Raw genomic sequence first — 18,377 nt, forward strand, 5'->3', positions numbered from 1 at the left:
GCCCTGACTGAGCTTGCCACACCTGTGGACAGCTACTCCCTCAGCTGCTCTCACTCCTTTTTATCCCAGGAGCAGGGTAACCACCCCACTACACTCAGACATTTGGCACCTAGCAACAAATGACCATGGATGGCTCACCCTCCTTAGACAGCCAGACAGGTGTGACCGGCTGGAGGATAAAGGACTGGGGAAGGGCCAGGTGCGGTTGTTGAGTGGCGGGGGGGCTGCTGGAGGCAGGAGAGAAGCTTCTGGGTCTGACCCAGATGGACTTTGCTGTAACTTTCTGTTCTCCACGTTAACTAAGGACTTTCTACGCTGCGTTCCAGACATCTAACATGCTTCTGCTTTTACTTCGCTGGCTCAGAGTCACTCCAGAGTAAGAAAGTTGGGGATGCATTGTTCCCTTTGGGTGTACAAGTCTCCTTCATGTGTCCAAATCAGGTGGACTTTTTGAGGGGGGCTCATGGCGTGAAGCCAGGGTGCTGAAGGCTCTGAGGTTCGGACCCAGAAGCTGGGGAAGCCAAGTAGCTTACCCTGGTAAAAAAGTGTGACCCTAAGGGGACTGACACACTGAAGGGGTCCTCCCAGGGATTGTTCCAGAGCTGTTCAAGAGCACCGGACCTGTGGATCTGTGAGAGGTGGTAGCAGAGGATGGCTGGCGAATGCACCTGGTAGGTGGTTGGCTGCTGAAGGCACCAGTAGTGTCTTGGAGTAGGTGATTGGCAGCAGTAAAACAAGGGAAGTTAAAGGAAACAGCGGGAAAATGGCCTATAACCATCTCCCTAAGAAGAGCATTGCAAACCTGAGCAGAGTGAGAGGTTCAGTGAGGGGAAGCTCAACAAGGTGCAGGTGGTTGCATGGCTGGAGAAGGATGACCAGTCAAAGAAGCAGGTTCCAGGCCCAAGCTGGGGTTCAAGGGAGTCTGGGAGCAGCAAAGTCAGCAGCCAAAGCAGCAACAGGGTGTCCACAAGACCCAGTTTCCAGTCCAGCAGGGGGTCTTCATGACCTAATTCCCTAGCAGTAGATTGGAAGTGGTGGGATTTGGAGCTGAGAGCGAAGGAGCTAGAGGACCATGCAGAGCAGTGGAAGCAGGAGGAGAAGCAGCGGAAGCAGAAGCTGGAGCAGCCAAGGAGCAAGAGGCCCCACTGAGGGGTGAGTGGGGAAAGTCCCCAGGATGCCAGTTCTGCAGGGAGCCTAGATACGGAATTGCTGACCCAGTTTAAAGGGGTGGGGGGTGAGGGCAGCGCTGGCCTTACCATGAGGCAAACTGAGGCAGCTGCCTCAGGTGCCAGAGTGGGGGGGGCCGGGGGGGGAGGGCGCCACTAGGACCCAGAGTGTAGAAAATGGGGTCTGCTGCTGGCGAATCTGTATTCTCTCTGCTCGAGATGCAGAGAGAGGGGGGAGTGCTGGGCTGGAGGGAGGAGGGCACAAGAGACATAAGAGGCAGGCAGGAGAAAAGGGGAGCGGGAATAACAGAAAGCAGCAGGATCTGCAGGGAGAGAGAGGAGGAGGAGCCTTTTATGTACCCCTCTAGCACCCCAGGAGTCTGGACTGATTAACCACAGCTTCTCAGGGAGCTTCCTGTTTCCTGCTGATTCCCTGAACCCACCTGAGGAGAACAGGCAGTCAACTGAAGTAGTAGTAGCCAGTGAGGCCCTTAAGACGCTGATATCTTCCCTCGCTCAGGTCCTGCTACCAGCCTGCTTATTTGTCCCCTTCAACTGAGTGTTGAGAGCCACTATAGCTGGCCCAGAACAGCAGCCATGAGTGAAAGAAGAAAACGCTCCTCTGGGGCAGCATTCAGAAAAAGAAAGCAAACAAAGGAAGCTTTTCTATCTAAGCAGGAAGGAGCTCTCCTGAGATACATAGAATCATAGAATATCAGGGTTGGAAGGGACCCCAGAAGGTCATCTAGTCCAACCCCCTGCTCAAAGCAGGACCAATCCCCAATTAAATCATCCCAGCCAGGGCTTTGTCAAGCCTGACCTTAAAAACTTCTAAGGAAGGAGATTCTACCACCTCCCTAGGTAATACATTCCAGTGTTTCACCACCCTCTTGGTGAAAAAGTTTTTCCTAATATCCAACCTAAATCTCCCCCACTGCAACTTGAGCCCGTTACTCCTTGTCCTGTCCTCTTCTACCACTGAGAATAGTCTAGAACCATCCTCTCTGGAACCACCTCTCAGGTAGTTGAAAGCAGCTATCAAATCCCCCCTCATTCTTCTCTTCTGCAGACTAAACAATCCCAGCTCCCTCAGCCTCTCTTCATAAGTCATGTGCTCTAGACCCCTAATCATTTTTGTTGCCCTTCGCTGGACTCTCTCCAATTTATCCACATCCTTCTTGTAGTGTGGGGCCCAAAACTAGACACAGTACTCCAGATGAGGCCTCACCAGTGTCGAATAGAGGGGAACGATCACATCCCTCAATCTGCTCGCTATGCCCCTACTTATACATCCCAAAATGCCATTGGCCTTCTTGGCAACAAGGGCACACTGTTGACTCATATCCAGCTTCTCGTCCACTGTCACCCCTAGGTCCTTTTCCGCAGAACACATGTTCACGATGAGCCTTCCGGCCCCAGGGAGGATGTGAGTGGTGAGGAGATGCCTGATCTTCCAGGTAGTCAGAGTGCAGGTGACCGGGCAGCTACTGCAGCATCCATATCTCCATCTCAAATGGATGTAACCCTGCACATTCCTGAAGAAAAGTGTAGATCAGAGAAGAGTGTGGTGGAGGCGCAAGAAACAGCTGCTGCTGAGTTTAGTTCCTTAAGTCTAGATGATCCAGGACTGCGGACCCACTTGACCAGTAGCCTGAGGGACTTCCTTGTACTGCATGGGCCACAGCAAGTGAAAAACTTCATGTTCCCCAAAGACAATGAAAATAGAAGTTTCCATCCAACACCTTACTAGCGTGAAATCCCCAATGGTGACAAAGTGGGGAGGCTATGGCCTATGTACTCAAAAACCCAGAATGCTGCATACTGTCTTTGTTGCAAACTCTTCCAGTCTAATGTTCCAGCCACATTGGGTTCTACAGGAAGAAAAGACTGGAAAAATCTGGCTAGAAATCTGGCATGCCATGAGAAGGCAGCAGATCACCAGAGAACATTCCACAGGTGGAAAGAGCCGGAGATGAGACTAAGGTTAAAGGCCACCATAGATGATCAGCATCAAGAGAAGATTGCATCAGAGTCTCTTTACTGGCCGAATGTTCTGAAAAGACTCATTGTCATTGTGAGAATGCTTGCGACCCAAAACCTAGCCCTGCGTGGCACTGCAGATCAGCTGTATGTGCCAAACAATGGAAACTTCCTTAAAATTGTGGAGCTGATGGCAGAGTTTGATGCTGGACTCCAGGAGCATCGAAGAAGAGTCACCACCCAAGACACGTACACACACCACTACCTTGGGAAAACAATTCACAGTGAGATCATACAGTTACTGGCAACAAAAGTCAAACAGAAGATTGTGGCAGATCTGACATCAGCACGATATTCCTCTGTTATTCTGGACGGCACACCTGACATCAGCCATACGGAACAAATGACTTTAATGGTGCGTTTTGTAACAACAACAGAACCGAGTGACAATGTCCCTGCAATGGTGTCTGTCAGAGCATTTCCTAGAATGTATTGACATTGATGATGCTACAGGAGCTGGTGTGACAAATGTGCTTCTTAAAAAGCTGGAAGAGACGGGAATTGCGATAGCTGACAGGAGAGGTCAGGGCTACGATAATGGTGCCAACACGAGAGGAAAGAACAGAGGAGCGCAGACACGGATCCGAGAGTTAAACCCTCGAGCTTTTTTTGTCCCATGCAGTTCTCATTCCCTGAACTTGGTGGTCAGTGATGCAGCAGCAGCTTCTAATGAGGCTGCTGAATTTTTGAATGTAATTCAAAGCATCGATGTATCTTTTTCTGCATCAACTCATCAATGGCAAATTTTGAAGCAACATCTGGGAATATCCTCTCTGACACTGAAACCACTGAGTGCCACACGATGGGAGAGTCGAGTGGAGGTGATAAAAACTATCAAACACCAAATTGGGAAGATAGATGATGCCATAGTTGCCATTATGGAGGATAACGCTGTGACAGGAACTGTTCGTGGGAGAACAGTAGCAGAGGGAAAGGGAATCACCAGAAACATACATCACTTCACATTTCTGTGTGGCTTAGTGTTGTGGCCTGACATACTGTTCGAAATAAATGTTGTAAGCACGAGACTCCAAGGTGTTGACCTTGGTGTATCTGGAGCAATGGAACAAGTGGACAAAGCAAAGTCAGACCTACCGTCTTACCGGTCAGATGAGGGATTTCAAAACCTTCTGAAGAGTGCACAGAAGTTGGCAGAGGAACTCCACACTGAAGCGATTTTTCCCACCCATTCAAGAGTACAAGAGTCACCGAAGAAGGCGACATTTTGAATACGAGGCACGGGATAATCCCATAAGAGACCCCAAACAACAATTCAAAGTTGAATTCTTTAACCAGGTGCTAGATTGTGCAATACAGTCGGTTGAAGAACATTTCATGCAGCTCAAGGAACACAGCAGTATATTTGGGATGTTGTATGATATTCCAAAACTCCTCACGATACCTGAAGAAGCCCTACACTAGCAATGCAAGGCACTAGGGATGGTGTTGACGCATGATGACATGCGCGATATTGATGAGAGTGATTTGGGTGATGAACTGAAAGCCCTTTCAAGATACATTTCAGCAGGATCAACTCCAAAGGCTGTTCTGGAACATATGTGCACAAATAAGATGACCACCCTCTTTCCAAATGCTTTTGTTGCTCTGCGCGTACTTCTAACACTTCCTGTCACAGTCGCCCGTGGAGAACGCAGCTTCTCCAAGCTGAAGTTAATAAAAACACATCTATGCTCCACAATGACACAGGAGAGGCTGGTTGGCCTTGCAACCATCTCAATAAAGCATGAGCTGGCCCAGATTGTGGACCTTCAGCAGGAAGCAGTTCAAATCTTTGCAACCAAGAAGGCACAGAAAGCACCACTTTGATTATTCAAACAGATAAAACTGCCAGTGTTTACTATGCAGACAAGAAAAGTTAACTTTCAAACACCTGAACAGCAAATGTAAGTGTTACTTAAAATTTGTGAACAAGGCATTTTAAGTTGTTAGTTCCCCTTTACTGGGGTAGGTGGCAGAGCAGGACCATGAGAGGAGTAGAACAGGAAGAAGGCAGAATTGAGACCTTTCAAAGTGTTGGCCCAAGAGAGGGGGCATGGGGGCATCATTTGAGCTCCCCGCCTCAGGTGCCAAAATGTTGTGGGCCGGCCCTGGGTGAGGGGATATAGATGCCTACCTCACTGCCTTTGGGAAGGTTTGTGATTTGAACTAGGCTGATCCTGCGGATCGGCTCCGCTGTCTAACCCCCTTGGTCCCAAAACCATAGAGGCATACAGCTAGATGGATGGAGTAGATACTAGGGACCATGAATTATTCAAAAGAGCTTTGCTGCTTAAGTTTGAATTGACTCCTGAGGTGTATAGGAAAAGGTTTCAGGGTGTTCAAAAGACCCCGGGTGTGACTTGGAAGTCGCTTCCCTGCTGGGAGAATCTCTCCTCAAATGGGGGAAGGAGCAGGGGTCACTGCACTGGAGGATTTGTATAAGTTGATTGGGTTGGAGCTGTTGTATGAGATCTGTCCTCATGACTTGAAAATGTGGTTAGTGGACAGGAAACCCAAGGATCTGCGCAGGGCAGGCCAGCTGGCAGATGAGTTTGTGGACAATAGGTCAGGGTATGAGAATAGACCCAAAGGGGACAGGCTAAAGCATGGGTCTGGGGAAGGGGAACCCATGGAGGCATCCCAGAAGTGGGACTCAGGCAAACCCAGAGTTAGGGGAGTGTCCGGAGGGGGGGGGCAGACCTCCTCCAAGGGACCTCAGAGACCTGAGATGTAATTACTGTGGACAAAAAGGGAATAAATGGGTGCAATACCTAAAGGTTAAGGAAATAGTGGCCAAACAGAACCCTTGAAGGGATAACTTGGTGAATGTCGAGGACAGAAGGACTAACTCAGGCTCTGTCTGACCAGGAAAGCAGCCTCCAGGAATAAACTATGTGACTGACCTTTCGGAGGAAAGCAGTCACCCAGCCAGCTCCTCAGGGACACAGAGCGTGGTGGTGTTCCCTATTGGGCTCGCACATATCAATCCCCAGTGGGAGCAGAAGGTGGTGGTCAATAGGGAGGCATTCATGGGGTGGAGAGATTCTGGGACATAGAGAACCCTTGTCAAACTCTGTGTGGTGCAACCCCATCAAATGCTGAAGGGCTGTGTAACTTGGGTGAAGGTCCCAAATATGAAGTCATTTGCCCTGCTGATGACTCAGATCCCTAGGCAGACACAGGAAGCATCAGGGAAGGGGGGAGGCTGTAGTTGGGGTTCTCCAAGATATCATAGAATCATAGAATATCAGGGTTGGAAGGGACCTCAGGAGGTCATCTAGTCCAGCCCCCTGCTCAAAGCAGGACCGATCCCCAATTAAATCATCCCAGCCAGGGCTTTGTCAAGCCTGACCTTAAAAATATCTAAGGAAGGAGATTCCACCACCTCCCTAGGTAACGCATTCCAGTGCTTCACCACCCTCCTAGTGAAAAAGTTTTTCCTAATATCCAACCTAAACCTCCCCCACTGCAATTTGAGACCATTACTCCTTGTTCTGTCATCTACCACCACTGAGAACAGTCTAGATCCATCCTCTTTGGAACCCCCCTTCAGGTAGTTGAAAGCAGCTATCAAATCCCCCCTCATTCTTCTCTTGCGTAGACTAAACATCCCCAGTTCCCTCAGCTTCTCCTCATAAGTCATGTGTTCCAGACCCCTAATCATTTTTGTTGCCCTCCGCTGGACTCTTTCCAATTTTTCCACATCCTTCTTGTAGCGTGGGGCCCAAAACTGGACACAGTACTCCAGATGAGGCCTCACCAATGTCGAATAGAGGGGAACGATCACGTCCCTCGATCTGCTGGCAATGCCCCTACTTATACATCCCAAAATGCCATTGGGTCTTCTTGGCAACAAGGGCACACTGTTGACTCATATCCAACTTCTCGTCCACTGTAACCCCTAGGTCCTTTTCTGCAGAACTGCTGCCGAGCCATTCGGTCCCTAGTCTGTAGCGGTGCATGGGATTCTTCCGTCCTAAGTGCAGGACTCTGCACTTAAGACGGAATCAGCTTTGACATACTTTTGGGAAATGACTGGATCTCTTTAAGACAGAATCCAGTCCCTGCATCTGTAACGGCCAAGAATTTGAATGCAGGAAGCCGGAAGGTTCCGATTGAAGGGGACAGTGAACATCCAAACGGCCCAGCTGGCAGGGAGGAGGGCATTTCGCCCCTGGCTAGTAACACACAGGAAGAGCGGCTAAGGTCAACACCCCTGCCTCTCTGTAAGCAGACCTCTGGATCTGAGTGGGAGATGGGGAGATGGGACTCACGTTGGCTGTGATGCTATGACCCAAGCTGTGAGCTCACTGTCTACCCTTGCTGGGGGGCAGAGCTGAGCACGGTGGTAGCTGAGGCCCCAGCTACGTGTGGAGAGACATGGGCAGGGGAGGACAGCTGCCAAACGTGTTTGTTCTTGCAGCACCCGTCCAGCTGCTTCCCCCTTCCCTGTGCCTTGTCCAGGGGTGAGAGAGGCCAGAGACGCCTGGTCAGAGTGTGGCCATGGCCATGGTGAGTTCTTTTAACCAAGAGAGCCCAAATCGCAGCCTTCCAGAAAGGGGGGTCAAGAGAGGACTTAGTCCTGCAGGTGAGGGCAACAAGTTGATTCCAAGAGGGGAGCTGGGCTCCCGGCATATGCACAGCCATGGGGTTGGGACACAACTCCAGAAAGGGTCTGCCAATGTGCAGGGGCACCTCACCTCATGCCAACCTCACCAAACCCTGGGATACCAGAGCCCCTGGGATACCAGTGTTCAAGGGCTCACTTCCTATTCCAGCCTAGGAGTCAGGACACCCTAGGCTGTAGCCACAATGACTGACTCGTGGAGGAGTGTGGGCTCACTGTCCTCCTCGTTCCCTGGCAGACGAGGGGGAGACAGTGGCAGGCCAAAGGTTTTGGGGTCACACAAGGGCTGGGAGGCTACATGAGAGCTCCTCATGTGTGCCCTGCAAGTGCCATCGAACCGACCAGACCTAAGAGAGGATGTGAAACTGCTCTGAACTGTGCATTGTAAACTGTAAGTGTGATAGACTAGCCAGGGTGCTAAAGGAATCTTGAAAGTGCCTGGTAGAACAACTGCCAAGGAAATGGGAAAGATGCTGTGGCATCTATGGGTAACACTGATGGGTTTGAACTTCCCCAGGTCACTGGCTCAGTTTGGCCTCAAAGAGGGAAGAGTTGTGATGGACCAGGAATTTCATAATATTTTGAATGACTATTTTGTGTGCCTCAGTTTCTCCATGTGGTGCATGCTTAATCAGGTGGGGGAAAAGGTTGTTTAGTCTTTGCAGAGACCCAGAGATACAGGCATGACCGATGCCTGGCTGCTTGGGGCCTGGGGGCCCATGGAGAGTCCCAGAAGACAATGGCCCCTCCAATTGCCTGGACATTTGGCACCTAGTAACAAATGACCATGGATGGCTCACCCTCCTTAGAAGGCCAGCCGGGTGTGACCAGCTGGAGAACAAAGAACTGGGGTGAGGTTGTTAAGTGTGAGCAGGAGAGAAGCTTCTGAACTTGGGACTAAAGAGGGGTCGGGGATCTGGGCCTGTCCCAGATGGACTTTGCTGTAACTTTCTGTTCTCTGTTAACTAAGGACTTTCTACGACGTGTTCCTGACCTCTAATAAACCCTCCTGCAGTCACAGCGCTGTCGGAGAGTCACTGCAGAGTCAGGAAACCGGGGGTGCAGTGCTCCCTTTAGGTGGGCAAGTCTCCTGCAGGTGTCCAACTCAGGTGGACTCACTGAGGGGAGCTCACACCATGACCCAGGGGTGCTGAAGGCTCTGAGGTTTGGGCCCAGGAGGTGGTGAAGCCAGGTGGCTTACCCCCGTGAGAGAGTGTGACCAGTGATGAGCTTCCAAAATCTTAACAACCGGTTCCCTATAAAAAGTTCTGGCTTAAGGGATGTGCCACAGTATGTATTTTTTGTACCAACAGGGTTACCATACGTCTGTATTTTTAAAAATTCCTCCCAGATGGTGATTTAAGAACCAAAAAGCCGGACAAGGCCGGGAAAATACAGGTGTGTGTTAACTCTGCCTAAAGTTTTTTTTTTTTTTTTTTTTAAAGATGGGCCTGAGCAAGAAACAAGCTCTGTTTCCCAGGTGTGGGGCCCTGCCATGCCCTGGGTGTGTGCTAGGGGGACCAGATGTCCCGATTTTTATAGGGACAGTCCCGATTTTTGGGTCTTTTTCTTATATAGGCTCCTATTAGCCCCCACCCCGTCCTGATTTTTCACACTTGCTTTCTGGTCATCCTAGAGTGTGCACGTGGGTGGGTCCCAGCTACTCCCTGCCCCCCTCATTGAAGCAGGTGTGCAGGGTTACTGCCCTGGGAACTGCAGGGCACCAGTGGACGTGGGGCCAGCTGCAGACAGGGGCATGGGGCAGGGCTAGCTGGAGGCAGGGGGTGCGGGGCTGGCTGCGGGCAGGGCAGGGGGTGCGGAGCTGGCTGGAGACAGGAGGGTGTGGGGTTGGCTGGAGGCAAGGGGGTGTGGGGCTGGCTGGAGACAGGAGGGTGTGGGGTTGGCTGGAGGCAAGGGGGTGTGGGGCTGGCTGGAGACAGGGTAGGGGCTCACTGGAGGTAGGGGCTGGCTGGAGGCAGCGGGTGTGGGGCTGGCGGGCTTCAGGTAGGGCTACAGGGGGTTGCGGCAGAGGTTGGCTGGAGACGGGGGGTGTGGGGCTGGCTAGCTTCGGGCAGGGGGGTGCGGCAGGGGCTGGCTGCGAGCAGGGCAGGGGGTGCGGCAGGGGCTGGCTGGAGACGGCAGGGGCTGGCTGCGGGCAGGGCAGGGGGTGCAGGGGTGGCTGGAGGCAGGGGGTGTGGGCAGGGGGTGCGGCAGGGGCTGGCTGGAGGCAGGGGGTATGGGGGTGGCTGGAGACGGGGGCTGGCTGCGGGCAGGGCAGGGGGTGCAGGGGGTGGCTGCAGGCGGGGGCTGGCTGCGGGCAGGGCAGGGGGTGGCTGCAGGCGGGGGCTGGCTGCGGGCAGGGCAGGGGGTGCAGGGGGTGGCTGCAGGCGGGGGCTGGCTGCGGGCAGGGCAGGGGGTGCAGGGGGTGGCTGCAGGCGGGGGCTGGCTGCGGGCAGGGCAGGGGGTGCAGGAGGTGCAGGGGGTGGCTGCAGGCGGGGGCTGGCTGCGGGCAGGGCAGGGGGTGCAGGGGGTGGCTGCAGGCGGGGGCTGGCTGCGGGCAGGGCAGGGGGTGCAGGGGGTGGCTGCAGGCGGGGGCTGGCTGCGGGCAGGGCAGGGGGTGCAGGGGGTGGCTGGAGGCGGGGGCTGGCTGCGGACAGGGCAGGGGGTGCAGGGGGTGGCTGGAGGCGGGGGCTGGCTGCGGACAGGGCAGGGGGTGCAGGGGGTGGCTGGAGGCGGGGGCTGGCTGCGGGCAGGGCAGGGGGTGCAGGGGGTGGCTGCAGGCGGGGGCTGGCTGCGGGCAGGGCAGGGGGTGCAGGGGGTGGCTGCAGGCGGGGGCTGGCTGCGGGCAGGGCAGGGGGTGCAGGGGGTGGCTGCAGGCGGGGGCTGGCTGCGGGCAGGGCAGGGAGTGCAGGGGGTGGCTGCAGGCGGGGGCTGGCTGCGGGCAGGGCAGGGGGTGGCTGCAGGCGGGGGCTGGCTGCGGGCAGGGCAGGGGGTGCAGGGGGTGGCTGCAGGCGGGGGCTGGCTGCGGGCAGGGCAGGGGGTGCAGGAGGTGCAGGGGGTGGCTGCAGGCGGGGGCTGGCTGCGGGCAGGGCAGGGGATGCAGGAGGTGCAGGGGGTGGCTGCAGGCGGGGGCTGGCTGTGGGCAGGGCAGGGGGTGCAGGGGGTGGCTGCAGGCGGGGGCTGGCTGCGGGCAGGGCAGGGGGTGGCTGCAGGCGGGGGCTGGCTGCGGGCAGGGCAGGGGGTGCAGGGGGTGGCTGCAGGCGGGGGCTGGCGGCAGGGCAGGGGGTGCAGGGGGTGGCTGCAGGCGGGGGCTGGCTGCGGGCAGGGCAGGGGGTGGCTGGAGGCGGGGGCTGGCTGCGGGCAGGGCAGGGGGTGCAGGGGGTGGCTGGAGGCGGGGGCTGGCTGCGGGCAGGGCAGGGGGTGCAGGGGTGGCTGCAGGCGGGGGCTGGCTGCGGGCAGGGGGTGGCTGGAGGCGGGGGCTGGCTGCGCGCAGGGCAGGGGGTGCAGGGGGTGGCTGGAGGCGGGGGCTGGCTGCGGGCAGGGCAGGGGGTGCAGGGGGTGGCTGCAGGCGGGGGCTGGCTGCGGGCAGGGCAGGGGGTGCGGGGGTGGCTGCAGGCGGGGGCTGGCTGCGGGCAGGGCAGGGGGTGCGGGGGTGGCTGCTGGCAGGGGGTGCGGGGTGGCTGGAGACGGGGGCTGGCTGCGGGCAGGGCAGGGGGTGCAGGGGCTGGCTGTGGGCAGGGGGCCGGCTGCAGGGCAGGGTGGGGGGCGCTCACGGGGAGCAGCCCAAGCAGCAGGACGCAGCCCCGGCCCAGCAGAGCAGCCGGGGACCCCCCAGGCAGCAGGGGGAGCCCCAGGGGTCGGGGGAGCAGCAGCAGCACCAGGGCTCGTGCCCAGGGCCAGGGGAGCAGCCCACATGGCTCCTGAGCGCAGCGCCCCCGGTGGCCAGAGGAGGAATTACATCACTTCCCAGCCAGAGCCCCGCAAAGGCTCAGCGCCCCCTGCAGGGAAGCGGGTTAACAACCGGATCTAAAACTGCTTCAAAATTTAACCACCAGTTCGTGCGAACCGGCTCCAGCTCGCCACTGAGTGTGACCCTAAGGGGGCTGACACACTGAGGGGTCCTCCCAGGGACTCTTCCAGAGCTGTGCGAGAGCACTGGACCTGTGGATCCGTGACACCTGTATTCGTTGTTTCTAGATATATGATCATGCATTTGGCTGTGTTAAAACGCGTGTTGTTCAAATGAGTCCGTTTTACCAAGTCTGTATAACTGACCTACATTTTCTTTCAGACCACTGGGAAAGAGACTGAATAGTATTGGGCCAAGAAGAGATCTCTGTGGAATGGGAATATTTGCTGGCCTTCCAGCTGGGGAAGGACTCCCCTTTGACAGGTCCACAAACACAGAAAACAAACGGGCATGTCCTAAAATGCCACTTGTGACATTCAAGGCATTAGGTTCAGGAGGGAAGGGGCAGTGAGGGAACCTACATGCAAGAGAGCGCACTGGAAATGAGAGTTGCTTACCTTCCATTGAAAAGGCTACTGAAAAATTCAGCAGGCACAGCTTTCTCACAGACTGAATTCCTTGCTATTTCCCCACAACACGAGTATTGTGCATTCTCGTATTTTCCTTTGTGATTTAGGGTAAGTTCAAACACGTATTCAATGTTAGCATTTAATACTGCTCCTGAAAGTGGAACAAAGTTTGCATTATGCAGACTCATTGAATTAGTTGTTTCCATCAGCCCTCTGCGATCAACAGAGACATCCTCATAAGTGATGATATCTGTACGCAGGAAGTGAGATGCTTCGTGGATTAGCATTCCCAGCTGGGAATCTTTTGCAAGATGTTTAGAAGCCTCCCAGAATTGTGGGCCCAAATAAATGGTTTTGTCTTCAGATTTTGGATAAACTCTTGCAAAAATATTCTTTTCAGAAAGGTCCTCCATAAACGTCACTGCCTCAAGCACTGAGATGAGGTCTCTAACCAACTCGGCTGTCAGCATCCAGAACTTGGGATCTCCATTGTTACGGAGAAGCCACTCCGTAGGCTTTTCCACAAGGACTTGATTCTTCTTGAGGGTATCTCTCAGGATCTCCAGTACACTCTGCTTTGCTGCTTCTGCAGTTCTTCTCTTTTCCTTTGTTAGCGCTAAGAACAGTGGATGTCTGTATTCTGTGTGACTGCAGCATGTTTTTTCATTTCCTGCATTGCTGCACACTATTTCCAGGAAACTCATCTTCGCACAGATGTAGGACGTGCACTTCAGTCACAAGCGACTTCCAGGTGAGATCCCTGCTAAAACACAGAACATTTGCCTTGATTACAGTGCCACTCCCAGCCAGAGCCTCTAACGCATTTTGATTAAGCCTAATCTTGGCAAGTCTTTTGTAAGAAGATACTGTAATGGACTTCCCCTCCCCGACTGGCTGGGCTGCAGGTGGGTGTAGTTTTGAGGGTCTGGGAGAATAGGATGGAAACCAAGTATTCTTATAAGTGTGACAAGTATTCTTTGTTTCTAGATATATGATAATGCATTTGGCTGTGTTAAAAACGCATGTTGTTCAAATAAGTCCATTTTACCAAGTGATCCGGTCAGACAGTATAACTGACCTGTCCCCATCATTAGTTACCATGCCACCAATTTTGTGTTAACTGCAGATTTTGCCAGGAATTATATTTTCTTCCAGACCACTGGAAGCATTAGAAAGCTCCCAGTAGTTCTGTTCACTGGCTTCCAGAGCAGGTCCTGGCAGATCAAGCTGAAAGAGTCTGCCTGTGTAAAGACCATCTTTCCCCCAGGTCTGGGGTTGTGGCAGGTTGCTAATAATGCTGTCTGGATTGTGCAATGTACCAGCTATATTTCAGCAGCTAATGGAGCACGTCTTGGGGAATCTGCCATCTGTTGAATGTCAAGTGCACTTATGCGACATCCTGGTCCATGTGCTGGAGCAGCTTCAACGAGCAAACCTACAACTCTTCCCTGAAAAGTGCAAGCTCTTCCAAAGGAAACCCCTAAGAACTTGTTCTAGGGACAATCTCCACTGACTCCGAAAAGGTGGCTGCAATAGCAGAGTGGCCAGGACCCCAGGATGCGCCCCAATGACAGAGGTTCATGGTGATTGCCTCTTGCCTACCGGAGGTATGTACAGGGGTTTGCTGATTGCTGCCCCACTGCATGGAGGAACAGAGAAGGATCAGCGTTCAGATGGACAGCCACGAGCAACCAGGCATCCCAAGAGATGAAAGGAGCTGTCACCATTGCACCAGGGTTACCATACTGCCCACCAGGATTCCCACCCCTGCTGGATAGGGATGCTGCTGTGAACAGGGTCTGAATGCACTCTCCCGTGACAGCTAGTGATAAACTGGGGGAAAAGACCTCACGAGCAAACTATTTGCATAGACACACCTACTCTGAGTAGGGGATCAGCGGACAGACCTGCGTTGCCAAAGTGATCAATTTGCACTAGGCAGGACTAAGTATTATCTACTCCCTAACAGGTGTTTGTCTAATCTGCTCTTAAAAACCTCCAGGGACAGAGATTCCGCAACCCTCTAGGTAATTTGTTCCAGTGCTTAACTACCCTAACAGTTAGGAAGGTTTATTTCCTAATGTCTGACCTAAATCTTCCTTGCTGCAATTTAAACCCATTACTTCTTGTCTTGTCCTGTCCCCAGTGGATAAGGAGAACAATTTATCACTCCTCTCTTTATAACAATCTTTTACATACTTGAAGACGGTTAGCATGCCTCCCCCCAAGTCTTCTCTTCCCCAGACGAAATAAACCCAAATTTTTAAATCTTCCCTCATAGGTCATGTTTTCTAGACCTTTCATCATATTTATTGCCCTTCTCTGGACTTTCTCCAGTTTGTCCACATCTTTCTTGAAATGTGGTGCCCAGAACTGGACACAATACTCCACTTGAGGCCTAATCAGTACAGAGTAGAGCGGAAGAATTACTGCTTGTGTCTTGCTTACGGCACTCCTGCTAATACATCCCAGAATGATGTTTGCTTTTTTTGCAACAGTGTTACATTGTTGACTCTCATTTATTTTGTGATCCACTATAACTCCAGATCCTTTTCTGCCATACTCCTTCCTAAGCAGTCATTTCCCATTTTGTATGTGTGCAACTGATTGTCCTTTCCTAGGTGGAGTACTTTGCATTTGTCCTCACTGAATTTCATCCTATTTACTTCAGACCATTTCTCCAGTTTGTCCAGATCATTTGGAATTCTAATCCTGTCCTCCAAAGCACTTGTAGCTCCTCCCAGCTTGGTATCATCTGCAAACTTTATCAGTGTACTCTCTATGCCATTATCTAAAACATGGATGAAGATGTTGAACAGACTCAGACCCAGAACAGATTCCTGCGAGAGCCCCTTGATGTGCCCTTCCAGCATGACTGTGAACCATTGATAACTACTCTCCGAGTATGCTTTTCCGACCAGTTGTGCACCCACCTTATAGTAGGTTTGTCTAGGCTCTATGTTTCTAGTTTGCTTATGAGCAGGTCACGTGAGACAGTATCAAAAACCTTAGTAAAGTCCAGATATACCACATCTACTGCCTCCCCATTATCCACAAGGCTTGTTACCCTGTCAAAGAAGGATATTAGGTTGATTTGACACGGTTTGTTTTGACAAATCCATGCTGACTGTTACATATCATCTTATTCATAGAATCATAGAATATCAGGGTTGGAAGGGACCTCAGGAGGTCATCTAGTCCAACCCCCTGCTCAAAGCAGGACCGATCCCCAACTAAATCATCCCAGCCAGGGCTTTGTCAAACCTGACCTTAAAAACTTCTAAGGAAGGAGATTCCACCACCTCCCTAGGTAACCCATTCCAGTGTTTCACCACCCTCCTAGTGAAAAAGTTTTTCCTAATATCCAACCTAAACCTCCCCCACTGCAACTTGAGACCATTACTCCTTGTTCTGTCATCTGCTACCACTGAGAACAGTCTAGATCCATCCTCTTTGGAACCCCCTTTCAGGTAGTTGAAAGCAGCTATCAAATCCCCTTTCATTCTTCTCCTCCGCAGACTAAACAATCCCAGTTCCCTCAGCCTTTCCTCATAAGTCATGTGTTCTAGTCCCCTAATCATTTTTGTTGCCCTTCGCTGGACTCTCTCCAATTTATCCACATCCTTCTTGTAGTGTGGGGCCCAAAACTGGACACAGTACTCCAGATGAGGCCTCACCAATGTCGAATAGAGGGGAACGATCACGTCCCTCGATCTGCTGGCAATGCCCCTATTTATACATCCCAAAATGCCATTGGCCGCCTTGGCAACAAGGGCACACTGCTGACTCATATCCAGCTTCTCGTCCACTGTCACCCCTAGGTCCTTTTCTGCAGAACTGCTGCCGAGCCATTCGGTCCCTAGTCTGTAGCGGTGCATTGGATTCTTCCGTCCTAAGTGCAGAACTCTGCACTTGTCCTTGTTGAACCTCATCAGGTTTCTTTTGGCCCAATCCTCCAATTTGTCTAGGGCCCTCTGTATCCTATCCCTGCCCTCCAGCGTATCTACCTCTCCTCCCAGTTTAGTGTCATCTGCAAACTTGCTGAGGGTGCAATCCACACCATCCTCCAGATCATTAATGAAGATATTGAACAAAACCGGCCCCAGGACCGACCCTTGGGGCACTCCGCTAGATACCGGCTGCCAACTAGACATGGAGCCATTGATCACTACCCGTTGAGCCCGACAATCTAGCCAGCTTTCTATCCACCTTATAGTCCATTCATCTAGCCCATACTTCTTTAACTTGCTGGCAAGAATACTGTGGGAGACCGTGTCAAAAGCTTTGCTAAAGTCAAGGAACAACACGTCCACTGCTTTCCCCTCATCCACCGAGCCAGTTATCTCGTCATAGAAGGAAATTAGATTAGTCAGGAATGACTTGCCCTTGGTGAATCCATGCTGACTCGTCCTGATCACTTTCTTCTCCTCTAAGTGCTTCAGAATTGATTCTAACACTTCCTGTCACAGTTGCCCGTGGAGAACGCAGCTTCTCCAAGCTGAAGTTAATAAAAACACATCTACGCTCCACAATGACACAGGAGAGGCTGGTTGGCCTTGCAACCATCTCAATAAAGCATGAGCTGGCCCAGATTGTGGACCTGCAGCAGGAAGCAGTTCAAATCTTTGCAACGAAGAAGGCACAGAAAGCACCACTTTGATTATTCAAACAGATAAAACTGTCAGTGTTTACTTTGCAGACAAGAAAAGTTAACTTTCAAACACCTGAACAGCAAATGTAAGTGTTACTTAAAATTTGTGAACAAGGCATTTTAAGTTGTTAGTTCCCCTTTACTGGGGGTAGGTGGCAGAGCAGGACCATGAGAGGAGTAGAACAGGAAGAAGGCAGAATTGAGACCTTTCAAAGTTTTGGCCCAAGTGAGGGGGCATGGGGGCGTCATTTGGGTTCCCCGCCTCAGGTGCCAAAATGTTATGGGCTGGCTCTGGGGGAGGGGGCAGGGTGTGGGGGAGTGGGTGTCTGGGAAGTCTGTGGGGGGGGGGGGGTGACGTTATTGACATGAACTGTGACCATATAGATCATTGTTGCAACCAAGGTCCTGCAGTTGCACCAAATCTTATACAAAGGAGGTCAAAGTGTCTATGAAAAGGTTATGATTTGCTGGTTAAGATTATGCTGTCTGTTTGCATATATCATTTTTGTATTTAAAGTTATAAGTATTGGCTCTATACCTGCAAAAAGCAAAGAAGGACTTGTTGTACCTTAGACTAACAAATTTACTGGAGCATAAACTTTCGTGAGCTACAGCTCACTTCATCAGATGCATCTTTTTGTAGATACAGACTAACACAGCTGCTACTCTGAAACTGGGCTCTATACCTGTTTCAAATGTTGGCTTCTGGGGTAGTGCCCACGAAGTAATCAGCCAGATATGCCATGTAAGATATCTGCAAAAATGTCATAATTTGCCAGATATGATGATCTGATTTATATGTTTGTGTGGCCTTTGTATTATGAGTTTTAGATATGTATGTATGTCTGTATTTCAAACTTGTGCTGTGCTTCTGGGGGACACCCCAGACAAGCTGGGCATCAGCACTGCCTAGCCTGCTGGATGGCCCATTAAGGACCATCAGCGACGCAACTGACCCATTGAAAGAAGGCAGACACGCCTGGGGACTCAGCAAGGCATGGAGGGACCTGCCTATGGACAGAATTCTGAGATTTTTCCAGGCCATGTGCTGGGAAGCTTGTGTTTGAAACACAGGAAGCACAGGCCACATGGCAAGAGGATATAAAAGGCAGCTGCATCTTCTCTATCTTGTCTTCAGTCCTGCTTCCTACCTCTGGGGGAATTTTGCTACAAACTGAAGCTCTGAACCAAGGACTGAATGACCCATCCCAGCTGGGGATGTTCTCCAGAGACTTGACTTAAGCCAGCAGTTTATTCCATCCCTGCTACAAGCCGGAACCAAGAACTTTGCCATTACTGTATGTCATTGATTCCATTTCACCAATTTTAACTCATTTATATTTCTTTCTTTTTA

General features: G+C 52.1%; 1 protein-coding gene across 5 annotated transcripts in view; it reads right to left on the reverse strand.

The window, feature by feature from the left end:
• The window catches only part of LOC141995684 (uncharacterized), a 49,327-nt gene that overhangs the window by 9,350 nt on the left and 21,600 nt on the right, over window positions 1-18,377 (reverse strand). For 3 of the 5 annotated variants that reach the window (XR_012641390.1, XM_074966956.1, XM_074966959.1), the window contains exon 2: window positions 12,361-13,135. Coding sequence is in view for 4 of the 5 variants with exons in the window: in XM_074966956.1 (XP_074823057.1) it covers window positions 12,361-13,076 (716 nt within the window). In the remaining variant the exon portion in view is untranslated. The remainder of the gene's footprint in view (window positions 1-12,360; window positions 13,136-18,377) is intronic. The other 2 variants (XM_074966957.1, XM_074966958.1) reach the window with 1 other exon arrangement.

Source organism: Natator depressus, chromosome 11, assembly GCF_965152275.1.
Source record: "Natator depressus isolate rNatDep1 chromosome 11, rNatDep2.hap1, whole genome shotgun sequence".
Lineage (NCBI taxonomy): Eukaryota > Metazoa > Chordata > Testudines > Cheloniidae > Natator > Natator depressus.